Here is a 20271-nt window from a genome sequence, read left to right on the forward strand (position 1 = left end):
CAAAGCCCACTGTCCTCTGGCCTCGGCACGAACAGGTGCACAGTCGCACTCAATAGGCCCCCGTGCATCTCGCCTTGTACCCATCCCTTGTGCCATAATGGACGCGCCTCACTCACTGGGAAACAGAAACCTGTTCGATGAGTGATGACTTGTTGCGTGGATGGGAATGAAGGCGTAACGCGTTAAGGCAGAGAGTGTGAATTATTATGACTGTACTGAGTCTGAATAAATAGTAGCTATCGCCACTGTGTGCATCCCTTTTCAATAAAGACAAGGCGCGTCATGCGTCAAAGCATGTCAGACCTGTGAGGGCTTTACATCTTCAACCTGGGACCCATCAAGACTCATCTTTGATTTATCTGTCTTTTAAATTTTTTTTTTTTTAATGTATATTATATAAGGACCGCTACCTGCACCCACACTGCTCCACCACCATGTCCTCGTACTGTTTGTACACCACGTTATTGCCCGAGTCTATGTACAGGATGCTGATGGGGCTGAGCTTGGTGGGGACGCAGCAGCTGGGCGGGGTACTGTTGGGGTCCATCGAGTTCATGAGCGTCTGTATGATGGCATGGTTGGTCGGCTCGAGGTGCGACCGCAGGGGAAAGTCGCACACCCCCTCGCAGTGGTACGCCTCGTAATCCAGAGGCGCGATGATCCAGTCGTCCCAGCCCAGCTCTTTGAAATTCACGTGCAACGCCTTTTTGCTACACCTGGATTTGGATTTCTTCCCATGCCTCTTTCCGTGCCGGTTGCTCAGTGCGGTCCTCCGCCGCCGCCTGGGCCCCTCTCCTCTTACCCCTCTCAGCGCCACCCCCACCCCCTCCTCCTCCGCCGCCTTCCTCGCCACCGCCCCCTCCTCCTTCTCGCCGACCGACCTCCGCGACTTGATCTTCTCCTTCATCTCGTTGAACAGGTTCTCCCGCTTCTTGGAGCGGGTGTAGGCCACCAGTATGGCCTTCTCCTGCTGGGGTCGGCCACTCCTGCCCAACCCCAGCTGCCTCAGGTCCACCTCGGTGTCGGATTTGCGGAGAGTGACGCGGAGCTGGAAGCAGAGCTGGTTCCCTTGCTGATAGGGATGGGGGCGGGGGTGGTGATGATGATGGGGGTGGTGGGGATGATAGTGATGCTGGTGTGCTTTAAACATTTCCCACGCGTCCAACACTTCCCAGCCAGCCTTGGTGGAGTCCAGCGGGTCCAGAGACCTGGTGTCCAGCAGCCGGTCCGAGCGGCAGGGGTACAGCTGGATGTCGTAGAGGCCCGTCGTCTGCAGGGAAGTCTGCACGTCCCCGGGCGCTCTCCGGAATATCCTTAATTCCGCCCCGACCAGCTCCTCTTTGTCTGAAAGGGTTGAGACATCAAACAGATACTTTTGTCTTCGCAGAGGAGAGTGCAAAAGATCGTCTGCAAGGATAAAAGAAGAAAATAATTGCAGTCAGATTCACTTAGGGTGTACAGTGTTCAGAGGGATGGAGGGGGGGGGGGCACATTCTACCCCAGAGGCCTTCTCTCTCTCTCTCTCTCTCTCTCTCTCTCTCTCTCTCTCTCTCTCTCTCTCTCTCTCTCTTGTTTTCCAAATGTCCACCCTGAACCTGTCAAACTACAGCTGACAAGTCCTCAGTTTGGATGAAATGAAATGATTGTTATTTTTGGTAAAAACACCATAACTATATTGTACATTACTTCCCTGTATTTACTGTATTACATGTTGTGATAATGCTAAAGGCTACATGGGGGCTAAGTTTACATGAACCTGCTGGCCAGGCTTCCTCCCTAAAATTCTAGTTCCCCAAATGTCTTGATTTCATTTCACGCAAATTTGTTGCACATGAACAATTTGAAATGATATTGTGATGCAAAGTACACAATATCACGTCACATACAGGAATGTCTGGGCCAGCATTCGTTTTTGATATTGCAGTGACAATAATCCAATATATTCGAAATGGCGACATTTGAATGCCACGCCACTTTTAATCAAAGCCAGCATGCTTTAATGAAAATAGTTCTGCTTTCATTTCACTTGATGACAGATTGATTATGAATTTCCAGCTCTTTGACAGAGTGGAAGAAAGCTTTTCCTTTTTTACAGTCCTAACAGGTCTTAAATCTATAGCAGCAGTAAGAACATCACCAATGTAGTTTTCTTTTCTTGAGAGCTCTTGCAGAGTTGTAAAGCAAAGAAAGAAAAAAAAAACAAGGGGCCTAGTGATGTGAAGGCCCCTGGGTGCTGCCAGACACAACGGACCAAAGGCGACATACTGTACACTCAACTGAACAATACACAATTAATGCATTATTCCCCGTTGGAGACCCACGAGGCCTGCAAATATTCCATCAAGGCGAATCAATGAGACTGGAATATAACCCTGCGGAACAACGCACGAGAAGCGTTTACAACAACACCTTCAATCTCTTCTTCATTCTGTGTTTTTTACAAAATACGTTTTGGATCAAAATGATTTATGTTTAGCATACGTTATCATTCATGTCAAGCTGCAGCTTATTGTAGTATAGACACAATGAACGTTTTATCGGCTTTGCTCCCAAAAACAATCCGCTATAACAAGCCATTTTGTAACGTTTTGTTTATATAGCCTATCTCCTTCTTATGAAAAACGAAAACAATTCAGCAAATATGAATTAAATATAATTTTTATTTCCTGCATTTTTTTCGATTGAGCGACTGCAGAATCCGGGGCAGAATTGATCAAGAATATGGCATTAAATTCAAGAAAGAAAAAGTTGATTTTCGTTTGGGATGAGTGAAATCTTTTCTTTTACAGTACGTGTCCCAACCTAAATGCGGAATTAAATTGTTTGTTGAGATGGATGATGTATGGTCTTTTTTCCCCCTGTAAAATAAAAGCATGGTGCCTCGGCTGGTTGTCTCCATTTCTTTCTGGAAAGAAATCAATAAATGAATAAAAGTGACATGCTACATCTAAACACCACTGTGATGAGATTTGTAAAGCTTGTTCTGAAGACATATTTGAATCTAGTTGTCAGTTTCCCTCCGTGAACCCTGCCGAGGCAAACACTAAAAGCAGATTGAAACCTTGTGCTCGTTTCAGTGACTGCGCGTATGGTCTGCATTAGGATTCTTTTTTTTCCTCCTTTTTTTATAAGACCTCAAACAAATCGAATACAAGTTCACCAAATAATTAACAGTTCTGAATTCCCAACTTCCTCATTAAAGCACTTCCCTTCTTATATTTCATTTCATCCTGCCAACGACAACATTCCCCTTAAAACGCGCCTGCATGGACTGACTGACTGAACACACTGTTGGAGTTATCGAGAGATATTCGTGTTGACAGTTTCAAAAAAGTTTTTTTAAGAGTTTTCTTAATTTCATTATAACGTAAAAAGCCATTTTTTTTTTCCTTTAGCGTAAGATGCTTGACGGTGGATAATTGGGGGGAGAATGCGGTGGACTTTAGCACTAAAACGGCATACTGTGCACTTTTGTTTGACCTTGTTGCTTGTATTTGAACAAATGCAAAACATGTTTTTGTCATGTATGCCTCTGTTTAGAAAGAGAGAATGAGAGAGAGAGAGAGAGAGAGAGAGAGAGAGAGAGAGAGAGAGAGAGAGAGAGAGAGAGAGAGAGAGAGGCCGGACTGCGCCATCTGCGCTTTAATGAGTTACCCCAAGTCAAAACTGATTTTCAGATTCGGGTTATTCTTTTCTGATCTTGCCTTTTCTGACCTCCAGGAAACACCCTGCCTGGTTTTATAAGCAAAATTGATTTACCTACAAAAAGTGCAAAAAGCCAAAGAAGCCGTGGATCATAGGCGCACTCAGTAAAACCTGTCTCTGCTTGGATGAATAATGCGTAAAAGACGTAAAACCTGTTACTTTACGCGTCGAAAGCTGCCCCATGTGCATTTCTTTCCTGATGGAGGCGATTTAAATAACGACAACTCCCAGCTGAGGTTCATTCTGCAGGTTAATGCAATGCAACACTTAGGGGACGCTGGGAGGGTTCCTAAAAGAAACCAAAGGCGCTTGGGCTGAAAGAACTGGAAGAAAAAATAATTTTCCGTAATTAAAGTGGCGGTCGCAAAGGGAGGTTCCGCAGTAAAAATACGAACCACTTCACAGCGGAGGAAGTGCTCATTCATTTTTTTGGTGATGTGCCCATCGTGGCCGAGCTGGGTCATTATGGGAGAATAGACAGTGTTTGATATGTTATGACATGAATACTCAATTAGATCACCGAGTTCAAATACTCCAATCAGCCGTTCGATGCCAAGCAGCTCTCAGAGGGTCCAGCTCGGGGTCAGAGCCAGTGACACATCACATCAAAATCACAGGAGAAAGTGAGGCGTTTTTCCTATAAAATCAGTTCACACTGCAAGAAATGCCCACACGGACGAGCCTTTTAGCTTCATATTCATTCTTAAAACGTCTTGTTTTTCCTTTGAAAACGAGCAATTGTGTGAGAGAACACCTTTTATTTTCAATGCAGTCAGTTTATGTTTAACAATAAGTACCAAACCTAATATGGTTTTTAAAAAGTGCATTTCACTGAACATAAAGCTTGGAAAAAAAATTGCATTGGAAATAATTGCAGTTGCACCTCAACAAGTAGGCAGATAATAATGTGATTTACTCAGGACTAAATAAGTCGTAATGATGGACATTTCTTGCAGCGCGCAGTCTCGGAGTGTTTCAGACCGGAGGGAACGCAAACAAAGATAGCTTTTATTTCCCCTGCAAAGATTAACTCGGCTGATGTCCCATTGTGTGTGTTGGATGTGTTTGTGTTTATCAGATTGTGTTTGTCCTCGCAGGCCAGTCAAATCACTTAGTAACACATGTTAACTGACCCAAACACCTGCTTCTCACACCGAGCCGCTCTGCCAGGGCCCCCGGCTCCCTTTGTCAGCACAACTTGGCCAAACTGGGCACCATAATGGCAACAGATTGTACTTTTCTAATATTTGCCGGATTTGGGGGTTAACCTCGGTTTGTATTTTAAAATGTTCGGGCTTATTTCACGGTGTTTGCGTTTGGAGATGTATTTATAAAAATCGAAAATGAAACAACCATCTAGTGCTCTCATATTACTGAAAAAAAGTTTCCTCTGTATTCACGTGGAGGTTGGGAGCAGAACAGTTTTGGCTGCAGCCTGCACTGACAGTGATTTACAGCCTTCATTTAGAGCGCCTTAATTAGTGTTTAACTGTCGTGTTGCCCAGAGGTTAATTTAAGTGTAATATAAGTTAATACTTGTAAAAAGTTACATGTTTCGGCGGCTGTACGGCAAACAGATCCGAATACAACCACAGCACTGCTCGTGAACAACATATAATCCTGCAGCTTTCTAAATTTTTCTTTTGTTTAACAGTTATTCTTATTTTTTATTGATATTTTCTGCGCGTAAAAGTGCTTTTGCACATTATTCTTGCCTGATTTAAAACGTGCGTAAAAGTTACCGCTGCGAGCGTGTTTTTCTATATTTTTGTATGCATGACTGTAGTTTTTAGTCCCATTTGCATCAGATCTATACAAGAGGAGAATATTAGACAAGTCAGTTGAGGAGAAACTGTGCCACAGAATTATGCAAGAATGAGCTGATGGAGCTGGCAGCGGACTGAAACCAACCTGTTCCTCTGTCCACAAAACTTGTTATGGTGTTGGCAGATTTAGAGGAGCGGAAAAAGCTTGCGTTTAGTCCGAGCTTCTCTGCAGCCGAGTATGTCCTGTATATGGAGAGCATGTATTCATGCGGCACAATAGAGTCCTTTAGGTCTTCTTTGTGATGGCCCACGATAGGGTGCGTAGACGCGAAGATGTCTTTTAGGATTTTGGGTGACCTTTGTCCGTCCCGATGAGAGATCCGGGCTCCTCTGTTTCTTCTCGGCGCAGAGGGAGAGATGATAGCAGCAGACTGGAAACACGGTATATTCCCAAGGAAAAGAAGGAGCAGGCCCAGATATAGCGTTACGAGTCGAGGTGCGTCCATGGCTGGAAGAGTCACCGGGAGTTACTGAGAAAGTCTTTATTTCCCGCTCATTGAAGTTGGATTCAGGGGGCCGCCGGAGTTGGAGATGGTGTGCGCGTCAGTGTCGGAGAACTGCTACTTTTGCGCCCTCCGGTCGCACCAGAAGAAGTGCGTTTGGCGCTCTGGATTACACACAAGAACGGAGACTGCTGGGCCGAGAGAAACACGCCCACATGGTCGCTCAGTGCAGGGCTTCCCAAACAATTTCATGTCATAGACCTTCCAAACAGACGCGCACTAGTGACAACGGATCGCCACAAGATACAGACACGAGAGTTTTTGTTGGTGGTGGTTCAGCAGCCAATTGCTGAACTTAGCCTATATACACTGTCCATAGAGAATAATAGGGAACTTTGTTTTGGATGACAATGACTTAACTTGTGACATCAATTAGTGAATCAAACTGAAATGAAATAAACTATTGTCAATGTGGATCCTTTCTCAAAGACTTAGACTATAAGCACATAGAGCTACTTCCGTTACTACCACGTTTATAAAGTTGACCAAAGTATATTTAGGGCCACACAATTTTCAGAGAAACTAAAACAGAGTTATAGTGCTCCTTATCACAAAGTCTGTGAGTCTGTAAACTTCCAAGGACACGTCAGATTAGATTAGATTTCAGATAGACTGAAAACACTGTGTGCACAAGGTGATCATAAAGCAGCGGTATTTAAAGACATGCGTTTTGCAACTGGGTTCGACACGTTATGTAGAGATGCTCGTAAATTCTATGGAATGAATATATAACAAGGCAAATAGAATTTCAGTATTTGCTTTAGTGTTGAGCGGATGGCATTTAAAGAGCAGAGAATCGACTTCTCAGAAACAGAACCACGGTTCGATAAGTTGCGGGTAGATGTCTCGTGCATTAAAATGTAACCTAAAGGTGTGATCACATTAAACCCAGTTTAGCTCCGATGTGGAGTCACTCCAATGCATAAACATGTTTTAAATAACATCAGTGACCTCTAGTGGACATTGCCATTTATTACAACCCGATGTCTCCCATAAACAAAGAAACAAGGACAAACGCTGCATTCATGTCCTCTGGGGAAATCTGATCGTAGGACACCGTTTCAATTGTGCAGTATTAGGCCAGTGCTCTATCGTTCAAATGGTTTTAACCTCGTCCATTAGTCATGATCAGCTTTCACGCGCGGACCTACGCGTCTGATTTATTTTTTTTCATAGCAAAGGAAACATGTCGATGTAAAAACATAAAATGTAACAATAAGTTGAGGGGTTGTCGTTTATTTCATTAAATCCGAAGTGAAAGCCTTCTGCACAGGGCTTTCTTTGTGGCCAGCATTTACATTTCAGGAGGTGACACCGGGGCTCACTGCAGAACGTAGCCAATGAAAGAAAAATCAAGTAGGAAAATGTTTTCTCCATGTTACCTAAATGCATCACCAGGGCTGTGTCTGGATCATAGACTAACAGTCTATGGTCTGGATAACCAGAAAGATGCACGTGCCACCAACAGATGGAAGATTTGTAATGTATTTGTAGGCTACATTTGTAATTTCCAAACCGTGTTTAGATAAATATTCTAAAGGATTTCTGACTCTTTAAAGTAAACTCGGCCATATCAAATAATAGTGTAACACGCAGTCATTGCCATAGCCTATTACAGTCCTTTGCTCTTTTTAACCGAAACAAAAAAATGAAACAAGGCACAATAAAGCAAGATCACGGAGCAAAGGTAATTTCAACAGTTTGAAGTTCTTTTGCATCAAGAATAATCAATGCTAGGCATGAGTTTTAGATAGGCGTGGAGGGCTGAGCCACTTGCTTTAGGCCATACAAAAACAAACAAGGCGTTTTGAGTTGCAGTGATCAGGTCATAGTGATGGGGATCTTCATGGCAATCCATTTAGCTGTGTTAACCGGCAGCCACCCACTGTCTGACATTATCGGGTTCCAGCAGAGGGCCTCTGTGATAAGAAGACACACTGCTGCTCATAAGTCACATGCTAACAATTGCCAGTGTCCAGTGCTTCTTTAGAACCCGATCTGACACACTTGATGAACGCGCAAACGAAGACACATTAACATTATCGTACGACCTACTGGTTGTTTCAGAGATACATGTATGACATTATTTGAGTCCTACTATGGGCTAGAGCTAGAGTGACAGCCAATAGGGCACTACAATTCCCCTGTTTTGATTACATGACGCATGTTTCTATATTACAAAATATGTAAGTGCTGCATCATTGTCACCGTGATACATTGGCATAGCGCAGGCGAATATAAATGATATATGCATTGGGACAGGAACAGCACTCACCTCCCTGATTTCAGCACCATGGAGAGCAAACACGCTCTCACACTGAGAGGAAGTCAAGACACACACACACACACACACACATACACGTACACACGCAGGCACACACAAACGCACGCACACACACACACACACACACACACACACACACACACACACATATACATATACACATGCACATCACTGTACACATGGAGCGCCTGCGTTGTGTGTTGAGCATATGCTAAGCCTATATGTCATGCTGTGCTTTTAGCGTGACTCAGTCAACAAAATAACCTTCAAGGAATATTATATCCCACAAATCCATGCAAGAACTGAAAACATAGTATTGATTTTGTCGATTTTCACATATTCATATATTAGAATGTGCATTTATGAATAATGTATTGTGGCGTATGTCATGTGGTAAAATGAGACAACACCTATTAGATTGAAAAAAAAATATAGGGACAACGTAGCCTACATTTAGATTTACATCATATGTTGACAGACATGCCATGTGCCCGATTTTCATGTAAACATGTCACATATAACCTACGTGTGCCTGTCTGCATCGTATGGCTCTATATGATAGTGCGTGGTTAAGTAACGCCTCATGTGTTATGTAACACACTATGGGATGGTCGTCATATTGCGCGTGCACTGTTAGTGGTTTCGCTTCTTGTCCAATCGTGTGTGTCCTCAGTGTGCACACAGCTCTCCTCCAGCCGACATCCGAGCAGCAGAGAGGCAGAGAGGCAGAGAGACAGGCACCCCCGGAGCACCAGCATCCTTCTGAGAGCAACCACCATCACACATCCAGGCAAGCATTTCATTTATTCTTCTTTCACCAAAAAAGTAATTCAAACCAATCCATTATTACCATTACGTTAAAAAGAAAAACGAAATGAAATGAAACTATAGCCTACACAGGGTGGGAACAGTTTGGCTGAGGAGGAGCTGTTTACAAGTTCGAGATCGAGTCTTTTGTCGAGTCATCCGAATGTTCGCACACATTATGAATGTTGTATGTGGTTCTGGGTTAAATGTGGACCCATCAGGTCTGAAGTTGAATGTTTACATCACCATTGCTTAGCCTATGTCGTACTTCGCGTGCCTTTAGTCTTGAGGCATCTCCCGGGGTAAAACATGCCCAGGCAGCAAGTGCGGAAGCGCCGGATGAAGCAAAACAAAATCCCCATCGCTGGATACAACATGATCGAATAAAAACACAAGCCATTTTCAGGCAGAGTGGGAGAAGATGCTGTCGTTGTCAGTGGATAGCAATACATGAAAATCTCCTTATAAACAATGATAATGGCTCTGAAGTGATGTGAAAAACAAAGGCAGGCATGTAAACATGGAAACACATGGGATATTTATAGTCTGATATAGTCTTTAAAAAATGTTACATTGAGTTTATTGTGATAATTTTATGATGTATTTTGTGAAGGTTTTAGCACCATCAATTGTCTATGTGGAAGAAAATTATGCATAAAAAAGATGCTGTAGGGTTTATCATAGCAGTCAGCTGTGTTTTTGTATGTATGATACAAGCTTGATAAACATCTTCTGGACTATCAAAACATTTTTTTTATCAGTGTTGGTATTGGTTTCAATATGCTTTATGCTCCCTGGAATGATGAAGTGATTACTCAGTCATGACATCATGCAATGATGATGCAGTCTGTTTAAGGGTTGATGAGCTCAGAACAAGTGTTGCCAACGATGTGCTGCTAAAAAAAGAGTGAAATCTTTTCATTTTCAAAATACCAATTAAAATCAATTTTTGTTTGAGTGATAGATTCAAAAAAATTATTTTAACACATGCATTTTCATCATGCATGTATAAGAAAAAAAGTACTTTAAACGTACTTTATGCGGGTCAATTCCTAATGTAAGCATTAACCTGGTGCATTATTAAAAAATATTTGAGATTTGCTTCTTGCTTGTACAGTTTACAGCATAAGTTCTCTACGAAACTCTTTTATATCCTCGCAAAATTGGTATTGCAGCTGAATTTTCTCTAACCTACTGTATATGATATCGAATTGGAAATGTGATCGAATCGGGACCTTGTGAATTGGAAGCAAATCGATTTTGAGAGATCCCTGCTGATACCCAGCCCTAATTACTGTGTTAGAACATAGATGCTCAGGTAAGCTCACACCTTTTAAAACTGTACAACAGTATGCCTCAACTGAGGAGGTAATAGGGCGGTGGAAGGAGCACTTTGAGGAACTCCTGAATCCGACTAATACGCCCTCTATGTTAGAGGCAGAGCTGGAGGATAATGGGGGATTGTCGTCGATTTCCCAGGCGGAAGTCACTGATGTAGTCAAACAACTACACAGTGGCAAAGCCCCGGGGATTGATGAGATCCGTCCAGAAATGCTCAAGGCTCTGGGTGTGGAGGGGCTGTCCTGGTTGACACGCCTTTTCAACATTGCGTGGAAGTCTGGGACGGTGCCAAAGGAGTGGCAGACTGGGGTGGTGGTTCCCCTTTTTAAAAGGGGACCAGAGGGTGTGTGCCAATTATAGGGGTATCACACTTCTCAGCCTCCCTGGTAAAGTCTACTCCAAGGTGCTGGAAAGGAGGGTTCGGCCGATAGTCGAACCTCGGGTTGAGGAGGAACAATGCGGATTCCGTCCTGGTCGTGGAACAACGGACCAGCTCTTCACTCTCGCAAGGATCCTGGAGGGAGCCTGGGAGTATGCCCAACCGGTCTACATGTGTTTTGTAGATTTGGAGAAGGCGTATGACCGGGTGCCCCGGGAGATACTGTGGGAGGTGCTGCGGGAGTATGGGGTGAGGGGGTCTCTCCTCAGAGCCATCCAATCTCTGTATGACCAAAGTGAGAGCTGTGTCCGGGTTCTCGGTAGTAAGTCGGACTCGTTTCAGGTGAGGGTTGGCCTCCGCCAGGGCTGCGCTTTGTCACCAATCCTGTTTGTAATATTTATGGACAGGATATCGAGGCGTAGTCGGGGTGGGGAGGGGTTGCAGTTTGGTGGGCTGGGGATCTCATCGCTGCTCTTTGCAGATGATGTGGTCCTGATGGCATCATCGGCCTGCGACCTTCAGCACTCACTGGATCGGTTCGCAGCCGAGTGTGAAGCGGTTGGGATGAGGATCAGCACCTCTAAATCTGAGGCCATGGTTCTCAGCAGGAAACCGATGGAATGCCTTCTCCAGGTAGGGAATGAGTCCTTACCCCAAGTGAAGGAGTTCAAGTACCTTGGGGTTGTGTTCGCGAGTGAGGGGGGACAATGGAGCGGGAGATTGGTCGGAGAATCGGGCGCAGCGGGTGCGGTATTACATTCAATCTATCGCACCGTTGTGACGAAAAAGAGCTGAGCCAGAAGGCAAAGCTCTCGATCTACCGGTCAGTTTTCGTTCCTACCCTCACCTATGGTCATGAAGGCTGGGTCATGACCGAAAGAACGAGATCCAGGGTACAAGCGGCGAAATGGGTTTCCTCAGGAGGGTGGCTGGCGTCTCCCTTAGAGATAGGGGTGAGAAGCTCAGTCATCCGTGAGGAGCTCGGAGAGCCGCTGCTCCTTCCGGCGTCGAAAGGAGCCAGTTGAGGTGGTTCGGGCATCTGGTAAGGATGCCCCCTGGGCGCCTCCCTAGGGAGGTGTTCCAGGCATGTCCAGCTGGGAGGAGGCCTCGGGGAAGACCCAGGACTAGGTGGAGGGATTATATCTCCAACCTGGCCTGGGAACGCCTCGGGATCCCCCAGTCAGAGCTGGTTAATGTTGCTCGGGAAAGGGAAGTTTGGGGTCCCCTGCTGGAGCTGCTCCCCCCGCGACCTGACACCAGATAAGCGGACGAAGATGGATGGATGAACAGTATGCCGCCTAGGAGTTTATCAGTGTGTTTTAAATGTCGTCATCACTGGGAAAAAGCCTCCTTAAAAACCACGTCAATACAACAAAATGGGCTTAGAGCATCATGGGGTTACTGTTAAATTGGAATAAACAGCTTTAATCCATGTGCATGATCAACATTAGAAAGCACATAGACTGGGATGGATTAAGGGAATCTATTATTTACGCCCACTCCATGCTGTTTTAAAAGTAGACCATCTGGATCAGGGAAATAGCTTCAGTTGAGGCTTAAAGACTTATTTACCAGTCATATACGCGTTATCGCAGCATCCAACTGACAGCTTTTACCCAAGTTTTCCTTTCCCGGTATTTCTACTTCCTAAATCAGGACACTCCTATGTTTGGTTGAGTTGTTGGACTGACTGTGTATTGCTTATGCAGGTAGTGTGCAGCAATTTGTCATGCTTAAGAGAGCTGAAAATCCTGTGTTTGCAACTTAGATAATGCTTAGCCTGTCGCTCAGTGGGCAGCCAATCAACATTGTCTGGAGTCAAGCAAGAAACCTGAAGGCATAATGCTTCTTTACAGGGGCTAGTTCAAGATCAACACAATGGAAACCACAGTTAAGATAAAAATAAAATAAAAATAAAAATATAATTATGATAACCTGTTAACTAACTTCAGGTAGCAGAGCTAGGGTTGGGTATCGTTTGGATTTTTACGATTCCGATGCCGAACCGGTTCTTTTAAAACGATTCTGATTCCTAAACTGATTCTTGAAAAACTGAAAAGTGAATGGTTAATATGCTTTTACGTCTGTTTTGGTGAGCCCAGAGGGGAAATATGGCATTTTAAAAGTAGCCTACATTTATGGTAGCTAGCTAACGGTGGACTACAGAGAAAGGATGATGGAACTGAAAATGAGGAACCGAAATTTGCGTTCTAATCCGGTCCGATTCCTACCGGTTGCGTAGGAACCAGTTCTATAGTGGAACCGGGTTTTGGTACCCAACCCTAAGCAGAGCATCCATGGGAAGGCGTCTGTGTCCAACCACCTCACTGGGTTTCAGGTTACAAGCTGACACTATTGAGTGACTATCAGCTTATTATTTCATCCAGGCACCGGAACAAATAATAGGAGATGATTCCTTTTTAAATGATTTGGCTCCAGGACGCTACAGCTGATCTTTATTTTTCATGTTCTAATATCACCGCCCTCCTGCACCTCCTTCATATGGCTGCTTGTAGTTGCATGAAAGTATAAAAGTCACTTCCTAAGAAAGAAAAACGCTGCTCTCTCCTCTCAGCAACACCCTGTTTGTTGGATTATTTCTCCCACTATTTATTCGCTTCAGATCTTATTATTTTTCGAGCACTTTACTAGTGTACATAGTACACCCATCATCATGGCTAAATAACCATGATGCCTTCATAATTAGTTCATTTTCTCTGATAAATGGATCTATTGCACTCCTCGGAAGAAAAATCTGTTTTGAAAAAGCAACATATTCCAAATTATTCCAAATTAAACCATAATATTAGGCAACAAACAGCTGAAATACAAGTCTGTAGTACTTGGATAACTATATAGCATAGCAGTTAAGCTGACACCCGCTGGCTCAAGGACACAATGTTTATTCAGTCTGAGAAAAACACTGTGCAACTGAATGGTGAACACCCACACACCACCTCGGCACACTCCAGATATTTTCTCAGTGAAGAACAGCGTCTCAGGATGAGCAGCAGAAACCTACACTGTGTACGGTGCAGATTTACACATAATTGGTCCCATCTAGCCTGAGTCCTTCGTGCAGCGTTTTTTCCCTTGGTTGCTAAGACTGTTGCTAGGGCAAGGCTCTGCTTTCTCTGCCCTGCTTTGGTGCCTTTAATCTGATTCTGCTGTGCCAGTGTGCCAGGCAGCTGTACAATGCTCCAGCAGGATGATACTATGGATGCCTGAAAATAAAAGTGAAACTGTAGGCAAGATGACACAGGCCACCCAGAACGCAAATCTATTTTTGAGTCTGATAAAACAAGGTTTGTGCTTGATTCTCACGAGTCTCTGCTCTATTTTTGTAATCCTCTTTGGGCCTTGGTATGGAAAGAAAGAGGATTTTTGCACAAGTCTGGGCTGCTCATAAAGGGAATATGGCTTATATTGGGTCAAGTGGTGATATCATTCTGTTATTGATGGGGAATTGTTTGGGAAGTTAGATGATCACGGCAAAATGTAAAACAATGTACCATCTGGACGGAGCGAGGGGAGACAGGCTTGGATTCACTGATGCGACAGCAGCACACAGGTCTTACATCATTCCCAATGCAAAAAAGGAAAGAACGTGTGTACTTACGCAACTGACCCCGAAGGCAAAGACGCTGAGAGGAAATCAACAGGCGAGAGGAAGTTAAGTGATTGTATGAAGTTTATTCAAGCATGAGAGAAATTCTGCATTATTTAGCTTCAAATCATCAATAAGAAATATGTTTCTACCTTGTTTAAATGTGCACGTACAGAACAAAACGTTTTGCCAAGAGTTTATTACTAGTTTGGTCTCTACTTGTGACCATTCTTTTTAAAGAGGATATAATATCACTCCATCATCTATTATCTGTCAATGCTGGGAGCACTTGGTAGCTTTTGGCAGGCAGCCCCACAGTCATGGCACAGAATGAGGATACGGAGATTGGGTTTTGCTATCTTTTGCTTATCTTAAAGTGTTATCCTGAAGTTGGACTCCTTTCATCTGCTACTGTGCTTCTTCTAATCATCCTAATCCTGGATGACTTTGACGAAAAAAAAAGCCAGAAAATTAAAAGAGTAATAGCAATCTTTCTTCTTTATAGCTGTATCTGTGTCTCTGAACTCTCTTCTCTTTTAAAACCACATGCAGATGAGTTCATAGAGTTATTTTAAATATATTTGTTTCATCAATTTGCATTTGTCTTATCTTTTATACTGTTTTTGGACACGCTAGTATGGTTCTATGGAAATGTCGGTTATTGGTCGGCACACCACTTTAGTCCACTGAACAATCTTGACAACAGTCAGATGTAATGCAAAGGCATTTTGTACAGACATTCATGGTCCCCTGAGGATGGATCATTAAGACTTCCCCTGACATGTCCTGTAGTGGCACCATGAGGTTGACATTTGTGATTCAGAGCTCTTCATATACAGACTGTGATTCAGAGTGAAATATCTTGACAACTATTAGATGGACTGCCAGGAAATTGTGTACAGGCATTCATGGTCCCCAGACAATGGATCCTAAAGACTTTGGTGATCCCTTGATTTTTACTCTAGTGCCATCATGAGGTTGACATTTGTGAGTCAGCGTGAAATATCTCACCAACTATTAGATGGATTGCCGTACAATTTTGTACATTCATAGTCCCTAGAGGATGGATCCTAAATACTTTAGTGATCCCCTGACTTTTGCTCTAATGCCACCATGAAGTTGACATTTTTGTTTTGTATTGAAATATCTCAACAACTGTTGGATCTAGGGCCATCTTCAGGTCAAAATTGTTTTTTTATCAAATACTTAATTAATGACCAAATACGTGCAAAGCTAATGACATTCCTACCAGCCTTAGCTGTACTTGCTGATTCGCAAATGTTAGCATGCTAACATGCTAAACTAAGATGTTAACAATATACCTGCTAAACGTCAACATGCTAGCATTATTACTGCGGGGATGTAAGCATGCAGACTCTTAGTCTTGTTATCTCATTATTTTTACACTTTTTAATTGTTTTTGCTGTTAAATTAATTTGCCTTGATTTGACTGTTAAAGGACTACAAATTCTGGTTTAAAAAGGTACTTGGCTGTTTATTTCTCTGGGTTAATGTGGAGAATTTGTTTCATAAGGTCATAAATTCAGTGTGTGTTAGTCATGCTCTTGGCTTCCTGTGCCATCTGTACCAGGCAGGCAGTGTGATGTGATGTGATGTGTGTGTGTGTGTGTGTGTGTGTGTGTGTGTGTGTGTGTGTGTGGTGTGGTGGGAGGGATTTAGTGGCGTAACAGAGTTCAGACAGAGGGCCCTTGTTTGTTGAGGGTTTGAGCACCACGTCAAAACGCTGCCACATATGCAAAACGCTGAAAAAATGACTTACCTGATTTTTCTCCTCTTTTTCATTTGACAGAGGAAAACGCTGCGTGAAGCACAATGGGACCCTTCCAAGAATATGAGGTGAGTCTTATCATTGCAGCTGGCCATTGGTGATAGATGTCTGCATGTTGAGTCTTTTCCAAATAGAAGTGTTTTTTTCAGCAATTTAATATAGAAAAATACAAGTAAAATGTGTATAATCAGAAGGCAGACAACCAACAACAGATACAACATGTAATCTTTAAAGGTCCCATGACATGAAAATTTCACTTTATGAGGTTTTTAAACATTAATATGAGTTCCCCCAGCCTGCCTATGGTCCCCCAGTGGCTAGAAATGGTGATAGGTGTAATTTGCCGGCCGGCTGTAACTTTGCCCGCCCAGAGAATTTGGCCTGCCCATGAGAGAGAGAGACATCATGGCTTTCAAATGAGCAAAGTGGCAGTTGGTCAAGGCCACACCCCCACCCTCCACCTTGCTCCCCCTCTCTCCTCCTCAGTAGCATTTAAAGCTACAGACACAGAAATGGCACATCCTAAGGAAAGCTCATTGTGGGACTGGCTCTAGTGGCTGTAATTCTGCACCAAGGCTGAATTATGGGAAAGAGACTTCAGATACAGTATTAGGGGACCACTAAGGCCTATATAAAAGAGACTTCAGATACAGTATTAGGGGACCACTAAGGTCTATATAAAAGAGACTTCAGATACAGTATTAGGGGACCACTAAGGTCTATATAAAAGAGACTTCAGATACAGTATTAGGGGACCACTAAGGTCTATATAAAAGAGACTTCAGATACAGTATTAGGGGACCACTAAGGCCTATATAAAAGAGACTTCAGATACAGTATTAGGGGACCACTAAGGTCTTTATAAAAGAGACTTCAGATACAGTATTAGGGGACCACTAAGGTCTATATAAAAGAGACTTCAGATACAGTATTAGGGGACCACTAAGGTCTATATAAAAGAGACTTCAGATACAGTATTAGGGGACCACTAAGGTCTATATAAAAGAGAATTCAGATACAGTATTAGGGGACCACTAAGGTCTATATAAAAGAGACTTCAGATACAGTATTAGGGGACCACTAAGGTCTATATAAAAGAGACTTCAGATACAGTATTAGGGTACCACTAAGGCCTATATAAAAGAGCCTTCAGATACAGTATTAGGGGACCACTAAGGTCTATATAAAAGAGACTTCAGATACAGTATTAGGGGACCACTAAGGCATATATAAAAGCATCCAAAGAGCACCATGTCATGGGACCTTTAATGACTTTGAAAATATTACCATCCTGGTACACTGAGTTAAGGTGGGTGGGTGGTTACATCCCTGCCTCCAGCTCTGACAGATGTTGCTTCGAACAGGAAAAGAAGTCACCGGAGAAAGGAAGCCCCCGCAGCCGCATCCCGCGTTTGGTCCTCCATCCCTTCCGACCAAAAGACAAAGGTTCGCCTCTGTCCGATTCACCTTTTTCAGAGGAGGAGGGGAAGGAGTGTGACAGCTCAGACCTCTCCAAAAGGACCATCAGCACCAACAGCTACTGCTCTGGTAAGAAGTTCAGCTCCCGTCTGAGGACAGCTGAGTTCATGGCAGGAAAAAGTAATTTACAGGCTGTCAAGTGCAAGATTGTATTGCAATGCTCTTGATTGGTTGGGTGAATCCTAGTCTATATTCCCGACGTTCCACTTCGGGGATTGCTCCATTTCCGAAAGAAATTCCGCCAGATTTCACTCATTCAGGCCAGATATCCAATACCTTGGGCTTTCTTTGTGTTGGCGTTTTAAACTCCGGTGGATTTGTGAGGACTATGGTTAACTGCGCCTCAGATCTCTGCAGGGTAAATCCAGACAGCTAGCTAGACTATCTGTCCAATCAGAGTTTTCTGTTGCACGACTAAAACTACTTTTGAACGTACACATGTTCCACCAAAACAAGTTCCTTCCTGAGACTATTTAGCAGCGGCTTTTCTCCGGTGCTTAACACCGCCCAAGATGATTGTGATTGGTTTAAAGAAATGACAATAAACCAGAGTTTTTCTCCCAAACCTCAGAATGCTTTAATGCAAAACTTGGTGAATCCTTACTGATGAAAGCAGAGGTGGCAGACCTATTTAGATCCTTTACTTAAGTGAAATCAAAACCACAGTGTTAAAAAAGACCAGTACAAGTAAAACTCTTGCAATAAAAATCCTACTTAGTAAAAAGTACAGAATTATTATCAGCAAGATGTAATTAAAGTAGGGCTGAATGATTAATAGTTTTCAAATCGAAATCGTGATTTGAAAGAATGCGATAAGCTAATCATGAAGGCCACGATTAATCAAATGTGCAACATTTAGTTGAATGTTTGGTGTAACATTTGGTTTAACATTTTGTATTCCTCATTTTAATATTATATTTACTGTTTGTTATAAAGTAAATACTGAAATAATGTTACATATCACTTATTGCTTGAAATTCGTATCTATGTTCCTCGCATGAACATATAGAGCAGTTTTGATGGTGTTATAATGTTCCATGACATGTTTTATCTGGTACACAGTTAATATTGAACTTTAGCAAAACTTTAATCGTAATCGCAATATCTGGCAGAAAAATTGCAATTAGATTTTTTCCTTAAAATGCTCATGTTATGCTCATTTTCAGGTTCATAATTGTATTTAGAGGTTATATCAGAATAGGTTTACATGGTTTAATTTTCAAAATACCATATTTTTGTTGTACTGCACATTGCTGCAGTTCCTCTTTTCACCCTGTATGTTGAGCTCTGTGTTTTAGCTACAGAGTGAGACCTCTCACTGATGTAACATCTTTGTTGGGAGTCGCACATGCTCAATACCTAGGTAAGGACTACTAGCCAGTCAGAAGCAGAGTATGAGGGTGTGCCCTGACAGTACCTATGTAAGGACTACTAGCCAGTCAGAAGCAGAGTATGAGGGCGTGCCCTGACAGTACCTAGGTAAGGACTACTAGCCAGTCAGAAGCAGAGTATGAGGGAGTGCCATGCTAGCAGCTAGGCGAGCATTATAACGTGTGTTCCAAAGTGACCCACGTTTGTCTCTGAAGTAAAGGCTGGACTACAATAGAGCTGTTTGGAGCAGTTTGGGAACAGTGTTTTCTGATGGAGATGGTAAGTCCCTTTGGGGTGGACTTTGGGCTTTTTCATTTTGTAAACCTATAACATGCACATAAAGATATATAACATAATAAAGGAAAGGGGAAAAGCCAAAAAGCATAATATGAGCACTTTAAATTGTTCAGCTCTAAATTAAAGTATCAAACGTAAAAAAACTCATTGTGGAGAACAGCTTTTTTATAACATTTTATCACATAAACGTGAGAAGCATTATCTTAGCTGATCAAGGTGGGGCTGATTTTAAAATTTTTATATGATGATCATATTGTGTTTTTATTCCCTTAATAAGTGAAAAAAAATATATCTTATTTCGAGAACATTTAAGAGATGAATGGGAGAATCTTGAAAGAAGAATAAGAATTCACTGCTTTATAATTAAGACAAATATCACCTTGTTCTGGAATATGAATATAACTATATGAATAAATGAATAATTTTATTATTGTGTCATGCATTCAACAAAATATGCCTAGCCCACACAGGCTTATACAATATTATTATTACTTACACTATTACCTAGGACAAAGGACCAGATGCCAAAGTAACAACATACCCTAAACAAATAAACCTTCTATTCTTTTTTGCCAAGCTTTAGAAATAAAAGTCGCCAACTAATAAATATTAAATTTAAACAACCACTCCAATTGGTCATCATCCATGCACAGAGGTGTCAAAAGTATTCCCATTGATTACTCAGGTAGAAGTATAGATACTAGGATTTAAAAAGACTTCTGTAGAAGTTGAAGTATCAACTCAAGCTTTTTACTCAAGTAAAAGTGCAAAAGTACTGGTTTCAAAATTACTTAAAGTATAAAAGTAAAAGTAATGTAAGGAAAAAAAATAATATCAATATGCTTTTTCAAATTAGACAGCGAGTTTCGGAAACAATTAGCTT

The 20271-nt window shown here is 42.5% G+C and overlaps 1 protein-coding gene across 1 annotated transcript; it reads right to left on the bottom strand.

Moving 5' to 3' along the window:
- Positions 1-406: 406 nt before the first annotated feature.
- Positions 407-9487, bottom strand: gdf6a (growth differentiation factor 6a). Its single transcript, XM_028580819.1, has 3 exons — positions 9394-9487; positions 5617-5979; positions 407-1407 (listed from the first exon to the last, which is right to left on the bottom strand). The coding sequence occupies exons 1-3, from the start codon at positions 9485-9487 to the stop codon at positions 407-409; spliced, it is 1458 nt and encodes a 485-aa protein (XP_028436620.1).
- Between the last annotated feature and the right edge of the window lie 10784 nt (positions 9488-20271).

Source organism: Perca flavescens, chromosome 6, assembly GCF_004354835.1.
Source record: "Perca flavescens isolate YP-PL-M2 chromosome 6, PFLA_1.0, whole genome shotgun sequence".
Classification (NCBI taxonomy): domain Eukaryota; kingdom Metazoa; phylum Chordata; class Actinopteri; order Perciformes; family Percidae; genus Perca; species Perca flavescens.